Source organism: Sodiomyces alkalinus (genome assembly GCF_003711515.1).
Source record: "Sodiomyces alkalinus F11 unplaced genomic scaffold SODALscaffold_1, whole genome shotgun sequence".
NCBI classification, from domain to species: Eukaryota; Fungi; Ascomycota; class Sordariomycetes; order Glomerellales; family Plectosphaerellaceae; genus Sodiomyces; species Sodiomyces alkalinus.
This window is the reverse complement of record NW_021167079.1, coordinates 2,587,092-2,608,014: the sequence shown is the minus strand read 5'-3', so window position 1 is coordinate 2,608,014 and position 20,923 is coordinate 2,587,092. Positions and strand designations below refer to the sequence as shown.

At 56.5% G+C, this 20,923-nt stretch overlaps 6 protein-coding genes across 6 annotated transcripts; 4 read left to right on the top strand and 2 right to left on the bottom strand.

Moving 5' to 3' along the window:
- The first annotated feature begins 254 nt into the window (after positions 1-254).
- Positions 255-3,513, top strand: SODALDRAFT_326646 (hypothetical protein). The gene is made up of 5 exons (XM_028610222.1): positions 255-712; positions 788-1,543; positions 1,632-1,789; positions 1,880-2,410; positions 2,486-3,513. The coding sequence occupies exons 1-5, from the start codon at positions 563-565 to the stop codon at positions 3,186-3,188; spliced, it is 2,298 nt and encodes a 765-aa protein (XP_028470296.1). The 5' UTR covers positions 255-562; the 3' UTR covers positions 3,189-3,513.
- Positions 3,514-5,176: 1,663 nt separating this feature from the next.
- On the top strand, positions 5,177-6,260 carry SODALDRAFT_336204 (hypothetical protein; the record flags this gene model as incomplete). Its single annotated transcript, XM_028612570.1, has 2 exons — positions 5,177-5,447; positions 5,536-6,260. The coding sequence occupies 2 exons, from the start codon at positions 5,177-5,179 to the stop codon at positions 6,258-6,260; spliced, it is 996 nt and encodes a 331-aa protein (XP_028470295.1).
- A 1,686-nt stretch (positions 6,261-7,946) lies between these two features.
- Positions 7,947-10,195, top strand: SODALDRAFT_374815 (hypothetical protein; the record flags this gene model as incomplete). The annotated part of the gene is made up of 6 exons (XM_028614701.1): positions 7,947-8,012; positions 8,155-8,340; positions 8,391-8,438; positions 8,559-8,844; positions 8,945-9,753; positions 9,882-10,195. The coding sequence occupies 6 exons, from the start codon at positions 7,947-7,949 to the stop codon at positions 9,987-9,989; spliced, it is 1,503 nt and encodes a 500-aa protein (XP_028470294.1). The 3' UTR covers positions 9,990-10,195.
- Positions 10,196-10,561: 366 nt separating this feature from the next.
- On the top strand, positions 10,562-12,131 carry SODALDRAFT_326644 (signal recognition particle, SRP19 subunit). Its single transcript, XM_028610221.1, has one exon. It carries the CDS (start codon positions 10,759-10,761, stop codon positions 11,638-11,640), a length of 882 nt encoding a protein of 293 aa, XP_028470293.1. The 5' UTR covers positions 10,562-10,758; the 3' UTR covers positions 11,641-12,131.
- Positions 12,015-16,374, bottom strand: SODALDRAFT_267178 (dynactin; the record flags this gene model as incomplete). Its single annotated transcript, XM_028607534.1, has 3 exons — positions 12,015-15,292; positions 15,341-15,815; positions 15,952-16,374. 3 exons carry the CDS (start codon positions 16,372-16,374, stop codon positions 12,015-12,017), a joined length of 4,176 nt encoding a protein of 1,391 aa, XP_028470292.1.
- Positions 16,375-16,776: 402 nt separating this feature from the next.
- Positions 16,777-20,297, bottom strand: SODALDRAFT_326642 (hypothetical protein). Its single transcript, XM_028610220.1, has 2 exons — positions 19,386-20,297; positions 16,777-19,069 (listed from the first exon to the last, which is right to left on the bottom strand). The coding sequence occupies exons 1-2, from the start codon at positions 20,173-20,175 to the stop codon at positions 16,917-16,919; spliced, it is 2,943 nt and encodes a 980-aa protein (XP_028470291.1). The 5' UTR covers positions 20,176-20,297; the 3' UTR covers positions 16,777-16,916.
- Between the last annotated feature and the right edge of the window lie 626 nt (positions 20,298-20,923).

Genomic DNA, 20,923 nt, shown 5'->3' with positions numbered 1-20,923 from the left:
TTAGTATAGATAAAAACGCGGTTATTATAAATAGCTTCTAAAAAGTAGCGATTTAACTATCCTAGCGATATAACTCTCTAGCACTAGCTTATAGGCTAGTGAGTTCTAACGAACTAATATAAGTGGGGCGTGGCACGGGTACTAGCTTGCTTCGTAAGGGAGTTAATAATAGGGCGGTGCTCGTAATTACTGCACGCCCGATAAACTCCCCCACCTCTGTAATATGCCTTCGGCATTTTCCGATAACATCAAAGCAGTAGGGTGGGAGGACAAAAGCGAATTGCATCGTCAGCGACTTTATCTCCAAGATTCTAACGCACTGTACTGTCTGTAGTGGGCGTCGCTGAACCACACACCGAACCGAAGACAGCAAACCCCCTTCTCTCTTTTTTATCGCTTATTACACGCCTTCAATCACTACCTACCTTTGACAGTATAAACTCTTTCGCGTCCAAGTGCCCTTCGTCTCATTTTGTTCGCGCAACGCAATCCTCATTGGTCGCTTCCTTTACTCGACAATCTCCACAAGCTGCCTTGCCACCACACCGAACTGGCCGCCCCAATGGTGACGGACGCGCCAAACGACATCGACGGTTCACCCGAAATCCCAAGACGGGATGATCCTCAGGAGCCGCCGGATCACCGCCGACCACCGAAAAAGCGCCGGCGCATAGTCATATCGTGCACCGAGTGTCACAGGAGGAAACAGAAGGTCTGTCGCCCCCGTACGGCTACGGCTCTGAAGCGGGGGTTCCTCTCCAGCTAACCTGACTGGTGCGCGGCCTAGTGCGATCGAGAGCTACCTTGCGGCAACTGCAAATCGCGAAACAAAGAGACGTCCTGTCAATACGAGACCGGTGCGCCGACGGCCAAGGAACTGGGGAAGACTTCGATCAAGAACGCGGGGCGATCCGAGCACGATGGGCCCATGCTACCGCCCTTCCAAAGCCTCTCTACGGCAGCTGCCAACTGGGGTTACTCCCAATCGAGCGGGTCTACCCTCGGGTTTCTGAGGAGGATCGAAAATGCCAACGGGGAATCCGGCCTCGCGGCGTCGTCCACCGGGGTCGGAGACGACGTGCTCATCACGAAGGAAAAGTATAAGGCCCTGATCAGGCAGCTCCCGGCTAAGAGCTACATGGAGAAGCTCATACGCATCTACCTGAGGGAGTTCAACCACAACTACTACGCCCTCGATGAGGACGTGTTCATGCAGCAGCTGGCCGATTGGGACAACATCTCCTTCAGCGTCCTCTCCTCCTCCGGGCCCCAGGGCCTGTCGCCCGACATGAGGATGTACCCGGCATTGATGTTCCAAGTCCTGGCGACCGCGCTCCTGGCCCTTACCGAAGAGCCGCACGAGTACTTCGATCATCTGAAGTACGCCGGAAACATGACTTTTGAGGATCTTGCGACGGACTACAGCGACTCGGGAGTCGCCATCATGCAATTACTGGGCAAGCGCGACATGACTTTGGTGGCTGTGCAAGCCTCATTCTTGAGAGCCAACTTTCTAAAGCACATGGGGAAAGTAGCGGATGCGGTAATGATGAAACCCCCTTTCCCCTACGAGCCGTCAAGTGTGTTACTAGTCGCATTCGCATTCGTTGCTGACAGACACAACTCTCTAGTGGCATGCCATCGGAAGCGCCATTAAAGATGCGCAAGAAACGGGGATGCACAGAGACGGCCTGGATCCGAAACCTGCAAGTGACTCCCTCGAAGATATGCTCGAGAATCAGTGGCACATTCAGAGCCGTAGGAGATTATACATGGTGCTATTGATGTGGTACGTGTCACAATGCCGATTCTTTTTTTGTATTTTTTTTCTTTTGTTAGCACGACCCTAGGCTTACAAGCGCAATTCACTACTGCTCAGGGACCTTCATTGCGCAGTCGTTCTAGGCCGACCAGGTACCGTCGACTGGCGAGCGCCGCGGCCGAGCTTGCCGATAGACGCCCCCATACCAAAGGACCGGCGCAGGACGCCGTTAAGCGTACGAGACGAGGAAAGGGATCCCCCATCTCCGGTGACGAAACAGCTTGCCTCGTTCAATCTCATGGCGCCACTCGTGCAGGTGGTGGAACTCGAGCAGGATGGGCCCTGTCCGAAGAATTACGACAAGGTCAACCGGGCGCACGAACTGGCTCAGAGGGTCGCTGACGAGATACCGGCGTACTTCCGGCTGGAAAACCCGGACACGCGATGGGACAATCATCCCGACTGTTGGTGGCTGCCGGGCTGCAGGTCCTACCTGTCGCAGAGTCACCACTTCAACTTCATTGCCCTGCATCGGCCTTATGTGTTCCATCGCAGGGAGAGCAGGTTGGTGGCGCTCCGAGAGAGCATAGAGAGCCTACAGAATCAGATGAACGCGTTCCAGGACATGGATCCAAAGTCTTGGAGGAAGTATGTCATTTTTCCTTTCCTCGTTATCCCCCCCCCCCCCCCCCGGGGGCTCGTCGGTGCTAATGAAAATTATAGTTTTCAACTCTTTTTCGGAAGCTTTGACGCCGTTGTGCTCATGGCGTCCATCCATATCCTTTTCCCCAAGGAGAATCTGAACCTTGCGCCCAAAGCGTTGCAGGAATTCCAGTGGACCATGGAGAGGTTCAGTGCCATGTCGGAGAGGAACAAGCTGGCCAAGGCGGCGAGGGGCGTGCTCCAGGCCATCTACACGAAGCTGAGGAAAGCCATCGATAACCAGGCGCCGGCGCGCAGTGTGTCGACCATCTCGCAGACGTCCATATCGTCCGGGGAGGCGGACACGCTCGGGTCCTCGAGGGATTCCGCCATGACGGGGCCGTCGACGACGGACAACACCCCTCTGCAACTGGGCAACGGAATCGGTATGTCGCCGGCGGGAGACATGGCGGTGAAGTTGGAAACGCCGGGCCCGCTACCTTCGGTCGCGACGTTCCGGCCGACGACGGCAACTCCAGACTGGGGGATGTCGACCAATTTCGACTTCAGCAACGTGGCGCCGTTGTTCGCGATAGGGGACATTCTCTATAACGACGTGGGTATACTCCGGGAAGGGATGTCTTCATGGGAAGCACCGACGGGGCCCACTACGCACCAGGCTATGACGACGCCGCAGCAGCCGACGTCGGACATTTTCGAGGGTGCTTTTGGAGGGGACAGTTTCTGGAATTTGATGAATCAGTACGATCCGGCATCGATATAGTGGATCAGCGCTATTCCATTTGTTGCTTTCTTCATTCATTCTTTGTTTTTCTTTTTTTCTTCTCTCTTTATACTAAAAAAAGGGACATTGGATGTCTCTTCGTCTCTGGCGTTCGAAGGCAGGAAAGGATGGGGGAAATGGGATGGGAATGAGCAATAAGCGGGCGATGCGATATTCTGGCTGCTGCTTCAGGGGTTCGAGATCTTCAGAGAGAGTGACGCGTGTTCTGACGAATGTACACCAAGGGTACTTCGTACACCGTATAAGGTACCTTACCTTACCTTACCATTTCGCACATACTTCGTACACGCACATTCCGCAACAGGATACTTCAAGTTTGCATGTTTTATTGCCAGGTGCCGATTGAATTGTGACTGTAGTTTTCGATTCTTTCCCCCAGGCGTATGAACACAGAGATACAGCCTAAAAGATGAGCCAAATGCTTGTTGTATTTGGTATTTGTGTCACAGTCTTTTGAGCCGCTTCATCTTGGTACAACGCAGGCAGAATGGCTGAAGAAGGGGGGTTCTTGGATTCTTGGACATGATCCGTGGCGGAAATTTTACACTAAACTGAATAAAGACTAGCGCAAGGATTGGATCAGTTGAACATGTGTCGCTGATTCGCTGGAGAAGATGTTAGGCAAAGCCTGTCAACCCCTTTTTCGTTTCCGTTTTATTTTGTGTTATTTTTGTTATGATTGGTTTTGGTTTGTTTTGAACCAAGGCAGAGCGATGCGACATGGACTGGTCGGAGAACCAGAGACGAGGAATTTTGAACAAGTTAAAAACGGCTTCATTTTCAACGGCGTGGCACAAGACTTGGCCGGTAATGCGCCACATCAGGAACATATCAGGGGCCGTTGTACCCTAATAAGGTACGTTGTACTGTAACTTGACCTCCTCCCCCTTTTCGCCCCTTTTCGCCCCTTTTTGCGTACCTAAGGTATTTGTACCTTCGTACGTACCTAATCCCCACCTCCTACCGATCTGGCCACAAAAGCCCAGGTTCCTGGGCAAAATCTGGGTCGGACCCAGGCCCAACGTTCCAATACAACCGTCCGGCTGGGCGAGTCAAGCTCGCATTTCGTAATTTTAAAGCCGACGAAAAAAAAAAAGTACTCCGTACCCGTACACCCAAGATCGTCCCTCCTGCATATCTGGACTAAGGGAGAAGGGGCAATTCAGCGACCATTCCTCTTCCATATCATCTCTTTCCCGTGTGTTCCCTCCACTCCCTTTCTGTTGTTCATTCTCTCTCTGATTCAACCCCCCTCGCCTTTCTTCCCAACCATCTCGCCCCATCAGTGATAGATACTCGAGGGCGAGACGTTTGAGCGTCACGCATAGCAGGCCGGCATTTTGAGACGGGAGAGTTTACGTTCGCCGGCTTGTCGACTTCGTCTTTTTTATCTCTCCATTAATTCTTAGGGATTCTCTCACTAATCCTTCCTGGCTTCCCGCTTCGTTCACTCTCTTGGCCCAAAACACGATTTTCAGATTTAGTGTTCCCTTACCTGCAACGCTCAACTCCATTCATTAAGCATACACATCCTGTATTTTCGTTATTCCGGCCTCATTGAAAAGACGACTGGATTTCGGCTTGCCCGCCCATCCTCTTCTCCACCGCGACGTCTCAACCACGCCATACCACCACCACAACATTGATTGGCTTCGACTGGGTTGAATCATGATTCCCGGCTTGCTGAGGTCGAATAAGGCGGCGGCCCTGCTCGTCGCCTCCCTCGTGCTCATCGTCCTCTTCCTTGGCCTTGCCCACAACCGCATCGATTCGTGGGGTTTCCCATCCTTGTAGGTCCTCTCCCTGAATCATTCCTACTACCGCCCATACTACCCCTTCCGGATGTCTTTCTTTCCCTGTGTGTTTTCAATCCAAGCTCGGCTGACGCGTTCGGTCCCGGCAGATCCAACGGACATGCTGGCAGCGGCTCCCAGTTAAGCGACGGCACGACGGATCCCCAGCAAGAAATGCGCAACTTCTTCATCGAGAAGATCTCCCCCCCGTCTGTCAAGCTCGATACTCCCAAATACAAGCCGTATGGCGCTTTCGAGTGGAAGTTCCCCGAGGGAGCGAAGAAGCGGTGGACCAAGCCCTTGGGCAAGAATCTTTGCATCTTCGACCTGGACAGCCGGCCTTTCGACGAACCGGGTCAGATTTTCGGCAGGAAGGTCCTGACTTGGGAGAAGCCTGAGGAGATTCATGGCTTGTCGCTTGGTGTTTTGCAGCACTGGCTCTTTGGTTCGTCTATCTCTGTTCTTCAACTTGGAGAATGGGAGGGAAACCCCCCCAGAAAAAAAAGAAAGAAAGAAACTAACACATGCTACAGCCAAGATCCACGGGTATAAATACTACTACGTCAAGACGGGCGATTTCCAGGACCGACGCGCTTCGTGGAAGAAGCCGTTCATCATCCGAAAGATGCTGGAGAAGCACGAGACGTGTGTGTACATGGACTCGGACGCCATCTTCAACCACATGGACCTCCCCGTAGAGTGGCTCCTAAACTACTGGGATATCGACGCCAAGAAGGACCTGGTCTCTCTCTCGATCGACCCCAAGGCCGAGCATAACAGGGATAAGAAGGGCAAGCTGTACGACAACACGGGTTTCGTCATCGCGCAGAACCACCCCGTGACTTTCAACATGATGGACGACTGGGCCGTGTGCGCCGACGACGGCGGCAAGCACCCGGACTGCGTCGACTACCGCACCGTGGCGTTCGGTCGGCCGTCGGACCAGGGCGGCTTCGGCAACTTCATCCGGTACGACTACAAGGACAGTGTCAAGGAGCTGCCGTGCTCCGAGGCGAACGGGTTCCCCGAGGACCGTTCGGAATGCGTAGGCACCTTCGTCAAGCACCTCTGGTCGGGCAAGAGTGATTTGATCAAGATCGCCATCGGCCAGCAGATCCCCGGCGCCTTCCTCGAGGCGTTCCACAGGCAGATCCTTGCGGAGAAGGACGAGTTCTACTGGACGGAAGACGAGCTGAACAGCGAGAAGTGGGAGAATGCCCCATCGTGGCTGGGAGCCGACCAGAAGAAGTCGTCTTGAGGAGCCGTGACGATACGATGATACTCAGCTGGCGGGTTGTCAGTACATATGAAAGGAACAAAGAGACAACTGAACGTCGACCTACCTGCGGACGGGAGAGAGAGAGAAACAGAGACGACAGTGAGTGAGCACGGCGTCTTGGGACACGGATACATGTTTTTTTGGTAATTGTACGATTACATTACGTCTTCTTGTTTTTTTTTTCTCCCTCCCCTTTTTCCACATTTCTTTCCTGTCATTTCTCCCTAATGAGGTGGATTTTTCTGGGGGCGCCTGAAAACAAGGCACTGGGCAACAAACAGAGAAGAGTTGAAGTTTGATCTAAGATTGGGGGGAGGAATGAGTTTTATCATTGCATGTCAGCGACGGTGGGCCAGCAGAGCCCCCATCATGTCGGCGCCAGCAGAGGGAAACACATCCAAGGGAGTAGGCGTTGAGTACTTAAAGATTTTAATCAAGGCTTTGTCGACGACTTTTTTTTTTCTTTTCTTATCAGGTGCAGCTGCACCCTGGTGGGATTGGGAATCAAGCATATGAGTCCACTGTTTGAGATGGGATGTTAGACGGTTGTAGACTGTCGTCGCAACTAGCTCGAGTCGGCCGGCGTTGGAGAGTAGGTGACTTTATGGAATTGGCTTTGCCCTGGCGGAAAGCTAGCAAAGTGGTGGTGGTGGTGGCGGTGGTGGTGGTGGTTGATTAGCTTTCAGATCGGTCACACTGTTTGGACGACTACTTGGGGTGCCTGCAGTTGTGGGAGGTATTGTACTCTGTGCAACCAAAGCTGACCCTCGCAAATAAATACCTTACCCATGACCTCAGTCAAAGTTCAACCAACACAACTTGTCGTTACCTACCTTAAGGTATCTTACTGACCTTTACATATTTGACAACTCCTCCTCACACGGTATAATTCGAATTATTCAGTATTTCGCGTTTATACCCTCTTCGTAAGGAATTTTCTGTATTTATTGGACTCCCATCCTTGTGGTTATTTGTCTTCCACTGGGAACTCTAGAGCATCTCGACAAAGCCAGTACTATGACAACGAAGCTGCAACTGCGCAAAGGTCAAAAGGACCCAGACTATATAGTTCTTCCTTAATATGAGTTGCCTGTGATTGTACAAGCTGGGCTCACTGAGCAGAAATAGGATTTCACAGGGACAAATAATGTTCTCGGCCCCCTGTTCCCCTGTCTCCTGACCATATGCCATTGTCCTGTTTGCTATTTGCTGTGCTGGTTTTACCGATGGACAATCCTCATTCTCCTTTCCTTCCTCAGCTACCGCAGAGTACGGGAATGGAGAGGACCAAGGCCGGGGGACCTGGCCTAGTCATACCCAGATAACTCGTCAATAGTAGAGTCTCTTTTTATTTTAATTTAGCTCTCTTTCTTCCATTTATGATTTTTCACTTATTTATAAACAACCCTCCAGCGATGCTGCAGTTAAAGTGCTTACCAGCTCTCGATGTGTTGGTGGGATAGAACAGCCAAAACTCGTGGCAACACAACCAGCCGAAATATATAAGAGACCTATCCTATCCCGTCTAGCAAGCTCCAAGCACCCCATCTTTCCTGCTAAAGCAGTCAGGTGGCTATCGTCACATCCTTCCTCCTTCATGCCCACTCTTTGCCAGGCGGAACAATTTCACGTGCACTAAAAATGGCGTCCCTAAGCCAAGAAATCATGGATTTTGTTTCGCGATATCAGAGCCTCCAGATCCAGCGAGTCTCGAGCGATGAGTTGATCAAGGTAAGCGTAAGGCTATATACCACGATTTGGTACTCTTTATTTCGTTCATTTCTCTCTTGCTCTCGCCCGTTCCCTTCTCCTTCCAACAGAGCAGACTGATGCGGATGCGGACTGACGACTGGTGACTGATGACCGGTGACAGGACCTCCTTCTCTATTGCGAAAGCGTCGAGAGGACACTCCGCGAGAAGAACACAGAGCTTGTCCAGCAACTAAACGAGACGCAGTTTGATTTAGAGGATGCCAAAAATTCGAGGAGAGAGCTCCAGCATCATCTAATAGATATTACCGAAACCAACGCCAGTTTAAAGGTGAAAGACTCGTCCTTGGTGAGAGTGCGGGGGATATTGGAACTTCCGATGGCTAACTTCTCCCCTAGAACCGAAATCTTTACGTCTTGGTGCTTATTGATGGCGATGGCCTTATGGTACGTCTGCCCGCCCTCCCAGTTCAGCCCTGTATCCCTTTGTTGTCTCCTTCGTCGTCTCCTTCGTCTCACACCCGTCCCAGTCTTCGATCCACACTAACGATGTGTGATACGTCCTAGTTTCTGGGAGAATTCCTTCGTCAGGGGATAGAAGGAGGAAAGAAAGCGGCCTATGCCCTGCGTGCCGAGATAGCAGGGCTTTGCGGAAAGCCGGCCGACGACGTTGAAGTTATTGCCAAAGTCTATGCTAACCTTAACGGGCTCAGCAGGGCCATGCAGCGGCATGGCGTCGTTGAGAAGGATTCGGACTTTAAGGACTTTACGCTGGGCTTCACGCAGGCCAAGGCGTCATTCGACTTTGTCGATGTTGGACAAGGAAAAGAACGAGCCGACTCGAAAATCAAAGGTACATATCATTGACGGCCCCGTCGTGCCAGGAGTATGGGACTTGTGGATGGATCGGCCGGCTGACTGAGATGTAAAAAAAAAAAAATTAAATTAAACAGAGGCCACCAGGTGGAATTTGCGCAATCATAACTGCAAGCAGATTTTGTTAGGAATCTCCCACGACTCGGGATATGCGCCGTTCCTGGACGAGATACTCAACGATGGAGATGCCCGGAACCGCGTCACGGTCATCGAGGGTGTTCCGGCGGTGCGTGAACTGCGCAACACCGGGGTCAACATGATCCAGATCGACACCCTGTTTCGAAAGGATAAGCTCCTTGACAAGCTGGTTGATGGAAGGCCGGTCTCTCGACGACCGAGTCCGTTCGACCACGGGCCCGCATCACCTACGAACGCAGCTCTTTTCCATGGATCAGCTGTCGCCGCCGCCGGGCCGACGAGTAGTCCCATGACACCGTCATCGTGGGCAGGCATCACGGCCAACGCCAATGTCAACGCCAGCACCAGCATCAGCACCAGCGCTAGCCCGCCCCCGCAGATATTCCTCCCGTTGGTCCACAAGAATGCGGCTGCGGCTGCGGCTGCGGCTGCAGCTGCGCAGGGCCGAAAAAGCGCACAGGTGGACGGTCCCGAGACGTCTGCTGCTGCTTGGAATCCCGGACGTCGCGGGCTAGATGAGCCCATCGTGGCGAACCCGGTGGTCGTGGACGCCATAAAGAAGAGAAAGGAGAGGTTATGCAACATCCACTACCTGAGGGGCTACTGCGGCAAGGGCAATGACTGTTCTTTCGAGCACAGGTATAGAGTGAGCGATGAGGAGCTCAAGGCTCTGGCTCTGCTTGCGCGGTTCAATCCTTGCGGCAAGAGACAGAACTGTGACCTCGATTCCTGCATTTATGGCCATCATGTTAGTATTCTTTTTGCCCCCTTTTTTTTCTTTTCTCTCTCTTTTTCTCTCTCTTTTTTTCTTCCTTTTTATTTTTTCTTCTTCCTTTCTTTTTGACCGTTCAGAATAATGGCTGATGAAAACTGCAGTGTCCCAGCGTCAAAGACGGCGTTTGCGTGCATCCGTACTGCAAATTTCGAGTGGCAGATCACCCTCCCGACACGAGCTTCAAGAACAGAAACATCAAAGATAACTAGATTGATAAAATATTATCGATGAGATGGCCATGGGACACAGGATATGCTTTATATAGGTGTCCTCCCCGAAGGTCTTGGATTTTCTCTCTTGAGAATGATTAGGAGAGCCATTGAGGCTTGAAAAGATTGGTCTGCGAAGTGAGATAGATGGTGGCCAAATAACCAGCGAGAGGAGAGAAGGAGAGACGGAGACTGCGAGATGGGTGTTCAAGGCTCTCGGAGGAATAAAATCCAAAAATATGACCTTAGAGAACAATTCGATGGTCCGAATATCATGTGAATGAATGTATCAAGGGACCTGCTTCTCAAAGATGGAAAAGATTGAACTCCCGTAGGGGAGATGTGAGATTCACTTTGGCGATAGAGTCCAGATACTGAGGTACATTACGGTACGTACTATAGACCCCCAGGATTGTCGAGATCCACATCCCCGGAGGAACTAACCCAAAACGGTAGGGGTTTATTCGTGTCCCGCTTTTCACCATCTGACTAAGGTACCTTAGGGACATTTCACAAAGTACATTGTATACATTGTACGTACCTGCTCCATCCTTTGAACCCCACGTCGGTCACAACTGGGAAATCGAAAACACCTTCACAAGCAACCGACAGAGCCTCATCATCATCACCACCGTCCAATTTCACCTCCGCCCCTACCTCTTCCAGAATAAAGGTGCTCTCTCCGTAAAGAGATCTCGACTTTACCATCTACTATTACCGCAAACACTATCTCCACACGTCGATACGTCGCTCGCTCGGCCATCTCACCATGTCCCACGCCCGGATAGAAGAAGTGTCCGATTCGGACCTCGAACCCTCTGACCCCTCCGAAGCCGACATCGAAGACTTTGCCGATACAGACATTATCCGCCGCCGCGTGGTAGATCCAAAGACCGTCACCCCATCCCAATCCAACGTCGGGTCCGCCCCCTCCGCTTCCTCCTCCCGTGCACCCGGCCAGCAGCAACAACAACAACAACAACAACAACCACAAGACGGCAACTTCCACACCACCACCGACGCGAAGCAATACGCCGACTACCACTGCCTCTACCCGGTCTACTTCGACGCCACGCGCACCCGCGCCGAGGGCCGCCGCGTAGCCTCCCACCTAGCCGTCCGCAACCCCCTCGCGCGGGAGATCGTCAACGCCTGCGCCGCCCTCCGCCTCCCCACGCTCTTCGAACCAGCCAAGTCCCACCCCAAGGACTGGGGCAACCCGGGCCGCGTCAAGGTGCGCATCCCTTCCGACGCCGCCAAGGGCCGCAGCCCCGCCGCCGCCCCGACCCGTCCCGTCGAGAACAAGCACCACCTGTACCTCCTCGTCGCCGAGCACCTCCGCGCCAACCCCGTCAAGGAGGACAGCCTCGTCCTCCGCGCCCGTATCCAGGGCGTGCCCCCCGCCATCCCGCCCGGCAAACCTTGGCCTCGCCCTGCCGTGCCTCGCGGTTGGAAGATTCCCGAGCTTGTGCCGTATATCAGCCCTGCTATGTCCGGTGGCGGTGTGAGCGAGAATCTGTTCAAGGATATCATGAAGGAGATGCAGGGTGATCCCATGGCTGCCATAATGGGAGGACCCGGTGGACCTGCCGGTGCTCTGGAGGAGAAGGAGAAGGGCGGGAAGAAGAAGAAGGGGAAGGGGAAGGCTTGAGAGGGTGGGTTGGGACTTCATCTATTGGCATGGATATGGAAAGCTTGCCATGGACTAAACAGGGACGGGCCACAACATGAATGATGCGTCATGGGCATGCCGGAGAGGGTTAGGCGAAGAGAGAAAAGCGAAGGGCCGAAAACCAGGAAGGACAAAGAAAAGAATTCATAATTCTAGACATAGGGACCGCAGCTTATAGGGGGTATCTGATCCTAGTCATACAGACAGGACACGATGATATGCAGACGCAGACTATGCAATGCCACGCCAATGTCATGAACGATGGCCGATACGTTCATGATCAAGAACCAAATACATCAAGAAGAAAAGAAGATGAAACAAAGCCCCGAACAAGCTCAAGCTCAAGCTCAAGCTCATACAGCCGCCAACCGGCCTTGCAATCCCTCCCACTCCTGAGACCCCACAATCTGAACATGTCGTCCACTGCCAGGCATCATCTTGCCATCCGACCCGGGAAGTCGAACCTGCAACCTCGCAGCCGCCGCGTTGCGCCGCAGGGTCTCGGCCCTCTTCCTGGCATCGCCACCGAGACCGCCGGCAGCGCCGCCGCCCTTCTTCCGGCCCAGCACCACTTCCGACTTGTCCGCCACCGAATCCCTCCATCCCTTCCACGCCGCCAGATCCTCCATCTGCTTGGCCGCATGGTACTGCGCCGTGCTCCTGGCCGGCCGCCACGCCAGCTTGTCGACCGGCAGACCGCCGAGGTCGTACACCCTCGCCCCCGTGGCAAACCGCACCAGCTCGCCCAGGACGTCCCGGCCCTCCGCCGCCACCAGCGCCCGCCGCCGCTCGGCCGCCGAGGGCGCCCTGCGCAGCGGCTCGGCGAGCCAGTCGTAGTCGCGCTGCTCCGTCGTCCTCGCCCGCCGGTTGTCCTCGCGCAGGTACCGCACCGCCGTCTGCAGGCTGGCCACGTCCGCCCTGAGCGCGTCCATCTCGCGCGCCGTCGCCGTCGCCGTCGCCACCGCCCGCTCCCGCGCCTGGCCCGACTGGTGCGCCGCGTCGCCGCCCGCCGAAGAAGAAGAAGACGCCGCGCCGCCCGCGAACGCCTTGCCGTCGCCCACCAGCTTCTTCCAGTCATCGCGCTCCGCCTCGAGCGCCTTGAGCTCGCGGTCCTGCTTCTCCATGTCGTCCCGGAGCGCCGCCGCCCCTTGCTGCGCCGCCTCGATCTGCGCCTCCAGCGCCTCCATCCGCGCCGCCTTGGCGTGCGCGTCCCGCATGCGCGACTCGAGCGTCTCGATTTTGAGCATCGCCGTGCTGAGGCTCTCGTCGCGCTGCGCGATCGTGCGCCGCGCTTCGTTGTGCTCCTCCTTGACGCGCCGCAGTTCCTCCTCGGCGTCGACGGGGATCGTCTTGAGCGCCTTGAGCTCCGCCGCTCGGAGCTTCCAGGGCGCCGGTTCCACGTCGAATTCCTGTACCTGGGTGAGGTCGCTGCTCAGCGCCGCCAGGTCGGTGATCTTCTGGGCGACGACGCGGAGTTTGGATGCGAAGGCCGTGAAGATGTCGGGTTCGCTCGACGATGTGGCCGCCATCGACGTCTTCGTCATCGTGTCCTGGACCTCCGCGTAGGTGTACGGCTCGGTGCGGCCCTCCTCGTGGAGAAGCGCGTGCAGGTCGACCCCGATGTCGCGGGCGAGCGCAGCGAGGGCCCGGGCCGCCTCTTCGCATTGCTCGAAGGCTTCCTGCGTACCGGGATCCGGCACCAGCGACAGGGACCGGGTCTTGAGGTCCTCCAGCGCACGCACCGCCTTGCCAGCGATGACTTTGGCGCCGCGGGTCTGGCTGACCATGAACTCGGTTTTTTTGGCGAATAGCTGGGCCAGCTCGTCGCTCTCTGCTTCTCCTTCTCCTCCTTCTCCTCCTCCGCTATCGTTGTTCTCCCACGCCAACGGCACGACCCTCTGCACCATGGCCCGGGCCGTCGTGATGGTGGCGGCTGCCGACTCGAGATGGCTCTGCAAGACGACGGCGCGCATGTGCACGTCGTCGACGAAGCCGCGCGGGTTGTCATCGGTGGGGATATGCACCTCGGCGAGGTGAGACATGAGCGCGATGGAGCGCTGAAGCTCGCTCGCGCACTTCTCCTCCTTGAGTTCGTCCCGGCGCAGGCCGTCGATCCAGCCGTTGAGGGCCCGCTCGACGGGTTCGAGCTCGAAGAGCGCGCCCTGGAAGCGGTGGAACTGCTCCAGCGGGCAGTGGCTGATGGCGCTGACGAAGCGGTCGCACATGGCGGCCACCCACGTGAGCTTGTCGATGGCGTCGCAGCCGGAGAAGACGTCGTCCTCGTGGCCCGGGTGCGGGTGCGGCTGGGCGTTGACACGTTCCTTGAGGAAGCCCTGCAGCAGACCGGCCTTGAAGGCCACCCGCTTGAAGCGCAGCAGGGCGAGGACCGAGTTCCGATCCTCCTCGTACGTCTCGGGCAGGAAGAGCTTGACAATCTCGAGGTGCTGTTCGGCTTCCTGGGCGTCGAGTCTCCGGAGCTCCAGGTCGATGGTCTTGACCTGGGTCTTGGCGGCGGAGATCTGGAGCTTCATGTTCAGGTCCATCATGGCACGCGACTTGGTGTCGAGCTGTTCCGACTCGGCCTCGGTGACGGCATTGGAGGCGCGCATATCCTCTAGGTCGCTCTGCAGGCTCGTGACCAGCTCTCGGAAGCGGGACAGCGTGTACTCCAGATCCTCGATGGCCTCCTCCTGCTGGGCGGCGCGGCGCGCTTGCTCGGCGATGACGCTGTCCTTGAAGTCAATCTCCTCCTGCAGCTCTTTTTCGTTCTGGACGTGGTTGATTTCGAGCTCGTCGTTGATCTCCTTGAGGTTCTCCAGGTCCTCGACGACGGCCCTGAGCTCCTCAATCTGCTCGGCCATGCTCATGTTGCGCTCCGTCAGGTCCTCGATCATGTCCTCCGCGCCCAGGGCGTTATCCAGCTGTTGTCGAAGGTCTTCGACCGTGGTCTCGGACTGCGCGAGTTTCTCCTTGGCCGTCTCAAACTGCGCCTTGACGGCGCCGTACTCTTGCAGGTCGGTCTCCAGCATCTTGATTTGGTCCCTGAGCTCGGCCTCGTGTGCTTGTGTCAAGTCTCGCAGGCGTAGCAGGGCTTCCCTCAGACGCTCGTTGGTCTTTTCCATCTGCAGCCAGCCGGCGCTGGACCTCTCCTGGGGCGTCATGCCGTTGGAGAACTCCTGATTCTCCTCGCGCAGGATCTCGACCTCCAGCTCGAGTTCTTCGGTTTTCTGTTTCAGTGCGTCCAGTTCGGCTTTTAATACTTCGGCCGTCTCCTCGGCCATCTCCCGATCCAAGGTGGCGAGCTCCAGGGTGGTCTCGTGCTCGGCCTGGAGTTGTTCCACGGACTCCAACATGGCCTCGGCTTCTTTCAGCTGTTTCCGCAGCTCCGCGTTCTCGGCTTGCTGAGGTTGGAACTTGGCCTGCAGCTTCTGGATGATGGTCTCGTACTTGTCCCGCTCTTCTTGGACTTTCTCAAGCTGCTTGAGCTTCTCGCGGTCTTCCAGCCTCTTCCGCTCCATCACCCTCAGCTTGGCCTTGAGATCTTCGTTCTCCCGGGCGACGGCAGTGTTGTTCGCCGCTGTGGCTGTGGCTGCCACTGTGGCTGTCCGAGCGGCGGCCGCAGTTGTTGTTGCTGTACCTCTCGCAGAGCCGGCAGTTGTCGGAGGTTGTGCTCCTCCACTTGCTGTCCTACTCTCCAACGCTCTGGTCCTCGCCTGTACGGGGCTTGTGATGGGTGGCGACGGCCTGCCAGCGGCTCCCTTAGAGGGCGATGTGGCGCCACCACCAGGACCACCACCACCCTCTCCATCGGTTCCCGTGCCGGGTCGCCTGCCAGCTTGCAAGTCGACTGATGGCCGCCGTACCGGTTCCGCTTTCGAAACAGCACGACCGGCGAGAGAGAGCCGGGTGCTCGAGGGTCTTGCGGCAGCCCCAGACCCGGGGCGTGCTGTTGTGGAAGAAATGGATGGTTGTCGGGATACGCGGGACGTGTGGACGGGAGGAGGTCCCATGGAGGTGCGGGCGCCTCCGACAGACGGACGAATCTTGGTGGCACCGGTAATGGCGCCGCGGGTGTTAAGAGGGGTGCCGGTGCGAGACGGGACATTGCTGGAGTTGGCCGAACCGAGTTGTTTCGTAGGAGACTTTGTAGGGGACTAGAAACAGCAGGTGTCGGGTCGGCTCAGGTCAGACCAAGCCAAGTCAAGTCAAACGACACATGGCAAGAAGGAGGGAGGGGGAAAAAATGAAATAAAACAAAGGGGGAGAACTTGATCATGGAGCTAAGCTTACCCTCCCAATACTGGTCGGACGAGTCACCCGCGGTGCCGGGCTGGGACTAGAGGCATTCAGACTCATCCGTTTGCTCAGACTCGCATCTCCCGTACTCGTTACCCTACCGGTGGCCGGGGCGAAGCTGCTGGGTCTGCTGGGTCTACTGGGTTTGCGGACCAGGGGTTTCGCTGCGGCAGCTGCTGGAGGGGGAGGTGGCTGGGCCATGATGGTCAAGGTGGTGGGACGGACGAACATGCCATGACCCATGACACAGTCGAAGTACCGCTCGCCCTGGACGCTGCCATCGTTCTTCCCGGAGTCCTCTTCGAGCTCGATGCCGACCCATTCGCCCGGGGCGAAGTGGGCGGCGCCGACAAAGCGGACGACACCAATGCGGCCATCGCTGAGTTGGATGGTTTGGCCGAGTGCTAGCTCTGACATATTGGCGGCCTCATTGGAAGGCGACCATGTTTGTGTTTGTGTTTGTGTTCGTGTTCGTGTTCGTGTTCGTGTTCGTATCGAGGAGTCGTTGTTTCGTTGCGTGAAGGGTCACCGGCCCTTCAATTGTCACAGTTGTCAGTAGTAGGTGGTAGGTGGTAGTTGGTAGTTGGTAGTTGGTAGTTGGTCTTGAGAGTCTGGAAAGTAAATAAGGTAGGTAGAAAATAACGGAGGGGACGCGTTCGGATAAACGCGACGGAGATAGTGTACACCTTGATACATGGATATGCGATTAACCTAATTTGATTATGTCAGCCAGGAACGTCCCTTGACTTACTTCTTGTCAAAACACCAAGAAAAAATCAACATAAATAAGAATAAACAGATAAAAAAACATCACCAGATATCTCGGTACCCCCCCAGACAAAACTTATTAGAACAGACAAACCTCTGGCAGTATAGATCCACAGATAACACCTTGGATGGACAAATCTCGCTATACTACGTTCCTTTTACCAACTTTCTTAGTCTCCTCTTCCCCCATCCTACTCTCGTCGAAACCCTTCCCTAAAGCTCCCTCCGCGCAACCACTCAACAACCTCGAAACAAGCCCGCCGCTCTGTCTTCTCATCCAGGCCCTTCCCTTCTGCCACTTTCACCACCACGATCCGGGCATCCTTGAACTCCACCGTCGGCCCACCATGAACTTCTTCCTCCGAGCAGGTCTTCACGTAAATGACCAGGTCCGGTCCCACAATACCCCTCCACAGCGTCGCCATCCACTGCCAGTGGTCCACGGGGGCGTAAGAGTCCGAGATGGGGATCCGGCACGCGTACCTGTCTGACAGGCTCAAGCTGAACCCTCCCGTCAGAAGCGCCACCGGCGTCTTTGGAGACGGAAGTGAAGAGGAAGCAGACGATGACGACGACGGTCCGGGGGGGCCAAACGAAACCGGCCCAGCTGTAGACCCAGTCCCCATCCGCGCTGCCAACATCGCCTCGCCCTCTGAAGCCCGCCGAACCAGCTGACTCTGATTCTGATTCTGACTGTCGCCCGGGAATCGGGACCCCAACCCGGCCCGCGTTGTGACGTGTCTGGTGATCTCCTGCGACTTTTCATGCCACCGCATCACCTTTTGCATGTATTCCACATACAAATCCGAATCGGACAACCCGGTCCCGGCGCCTGTGGCGGTCGCCTGCACGCTACTCCTCCTGCTGGTGCTGGCCGAGTGGCTACCACCACTACTCATCCTCCGATCCTCTTCCACCCCGATGCCCACGCCCACGCCCACGCCCACGCCCAGACCTCCGGGCACAGTCGCCATATCGTCACCCCACGTCTTCAGTTCCACCTCGTTCGTAGCCAACAGCGCCCGGTGGATAGCGGCCCCGACCTGCTCGACGCCCCTACTATCCGAGGGATCCGAGCCCTCGACGGCGACCACCGCGCCCCGCGTCTCGACCCCCGGGCTCGTCGGGCCGGGAGGAGCGGGAGGCGCCAGCGGCGGGCTGATTTTGCTCAGCACCTTGAGCTTGTTGATGAACGGGATCGTCATGACCATCGCCTCGAGGCTGCGCGCCGCCTGGCCGCCGCCGCCGTTGCGCGGCTGCAGGTGCGGTGGCAGCGATCCCAACCCCAGCGAGGCCGGTGCCGGCGGGTGGATCCCGGAGATGGCGTCGCGGTCCGATTCGACGGCGGTGGTCGGGGTCGGGGTGGACGGGGGCGGGGGGATCTGCGTCTGCAGGGGGGGAAGACGCAGGCTCTCGTCGAATCCACCCCGGCCTCGGCCCGGTCCGGAGGAAGGATACGGCGTCGACGCTCCCGATGGGCTTGGTCGGGGACTTGGTCGGGGATGTGGTGGAGGAGGAGGCGGCGGACCCATTGCACCGTGGCTCGATCTCGCGAGAGCAGACGGGCCAGGCAGTGGGCCCGCTCCGTAGCCTGAGCCGGGACCTGGCACTGCTGTCGGTGGGGCTATGCCGCCCATGGAGGTCTGTCTCGCCTGCCTCGCGTAAGGGTGATGAACGTGATGAGGGTGGTGAGGGTAGTGAGGATGGTGATGCCGAGAAGGGAGCTGACCCTGATGATGATGATACAGGCTCGGGGAGGGAGGTACCGAATAATAGTAGGGGCGGTTCGGCGTGCCTGGATTGTACCGGCGCCGCTTGATTTCTGACGGTGACATGGCAGATTCGTATTCTTCTTCGATATCCCGCAAGTTCCCGTGGGGGTAAGGTGGGTAGGCCGGTTTCCCGGGCGGAAGGGCGTGACGAGGCGACTCGCCCACGCCATAGTGCTGCTGCTGCTCGTGCTGCTGCTGCTGTTGCTGCTGATGTTGCTGTTGCTGCATGCTGGAGAATCGCGCTGCCGTCGGCGTCAGGAGCGGCGTCGAAGGAGTCCTCGGCATGGCGATGAATCGACCGCCGCACTTGCTACACCGGCCGGGATCCTCCCCTGATGCGGAGCTTGGTCGGCTTCCCGGGCGTTGGCCGCGGCGAGGTTGGTAGCGGTAGTCGGGATACTGGCGCTGATGCCGCTGCTTCTCCTCCTCGGCCAGCCTCTTCCAGCTCTCCTTGACCTCTTCCGGCTCCACGCGCCACTGTTCTCCTATGATCTTCGAAATATCAGGGTTGGAGAGCCCGGGATTCTGGGCTGTGATCTGGGCTTGGTGGTGTTGTCTGTAGAGAATGAAAGCTGTTCGAAAAGGAAGGGGCAGAGGTACAAGTCAGCCAAGGGAACGATGAGGCAAGTGCTTTTATTTTTCCTTCGTTTTTTTGTTCGTCTTCCCCTTTATCCATCTCATCGGCAGTCTGTCGTATCATTTTTTATATTATTTTTCTGTTCCTTGTCTCGGGAGAGAACAAAGGACATGGGCCGTCGGGGTTGTCGGTCTCAGAAAGGCAAAGAGGAGGAACTCCAACAAAAAAAGAAAAAAAGAAAGGAAAAGGGAACGAAAGCCAAGAAAGGAAGGGGAAAAGGGGGAAGAACGGGGTCTGGATCGAGTACTCACCGTTACGCGGCCTGGGAACCTTGGGGGCAGGAGTACAGAGACAAATAAACTCTCTTGCACCTTCATAGCCCGGCGGCGACGACGCAGTGGCAGAAGAGGATGCGTCCAAGGTGAGATGGGCGGGCGCACGCGGACGACCAACAGCCTCCTCGTACTTCTGACCCGAAGCCGTCCGTTTCCTTGCGCCGGCGGCTTCTTCTTCCCTTTCTCTTCCCTCTACGGAGTTGTCCGAGCCTACAGATGCTGCCGAGGGGCGACCTCTATCACCTCTATCTCGATCTGGATGTTGTTGCTGCTGCTGCTGTTGTTGTTGTTGTTGTTGTTGTTGTTGTTGTTGTTGTTGTTGGTATGCCAGCAATGGTGCGTCGTCGGAGGCGATGGTCCCTTGGCTTACCCTGCGCTCCATGGCCGAGTGAAGGGAGGAGGCAACCGAGGCGTTGCCCTCGGAAGAGGAGGAAGCCCGCCGCCGTTTCTGGGACGGGGGCAGCGGCTGCGACTGGGACTGCGACCGCGACTGCAACTGCGACTGCAACTGCGGCTGCATCTGCGGCTGCGGCTGCTGAGAGGAAGAAGACGCACGAGTCGGGGGCCGGTCTGGGTCACCTGTCATCTCAGGCAGTGCAAACGGAGCGGCGGCGGTCGGGCTATGGTTATTGGAGATGGAGATGGGGACCGATGACCATGCTGGTACCGCGGTGGCTGGGCTCCGTCCTCGTGGCTTGGTTCGGATCTCCTCGCCGCCGCAGCGAGAATCTTGCTCGAGGTGATACGTGCGTTGTCGCGTACGCATATAGATAGGTAAGTAGGTAGGTAGTAGGGCAGGGGCAAGTAAAGAAGGGCGAGACAGAACACACAGACACGCACAAGCGCTATGTCTCCGATGGAGGGGGCGTGTATGGGGAGAGGGTGGGTGGGAGGGGTGGACAAGACAGATGATGAACGTTGACTCGCCTCGGAGGAGAGGAGGATAATAGATGGGTGGATGGAGTGGATGGGTATCGTGTGGAAGGGGGAGAAAAGGAAAGTCCGAGGAGCAGAACAGCGAAGAGATATGAGAGGACGGCCAACAATCAAGAGAAAGGGGCGGAGGAGGAAGAAAAGAAAAAGGGACAGACAGGGCCCCCGGGCTCCGAGACCTTCTTCCGGATCGATTGTTCTCAGTCTCGCTTCGGCTGACCGTTTCTTTGTGGGCAAGGGGGGTAACAAGGCCCCGGAATCTCTTCAACTGGCTCCTCAAAGGATGGGGGTCGGTCGTATGGGGCTGTACAGGGTGTACTGTGTACTGATGGAAGAGAGCTCGGTGAGTCGGTAAAAGTGATAGACGACGATGTCGAACGGTGGGGGTCTAAGCGGCGAGCCGGAGGGGCATCCTCTCATATGTCTCGGGAGCGTACCGGAAGTTGAGGCCGTTCGCTGTCGGTATGACGAACCAGTCTCTGGCCTTCGTTGGCTGGTCTGGGTCCTCGCTTGTAAGATATCGCTTCGGTTGTTCTTCGTTTCTCAGAACTCTCTCTCTCTCAGTTCTTTCCCCTGCTCTT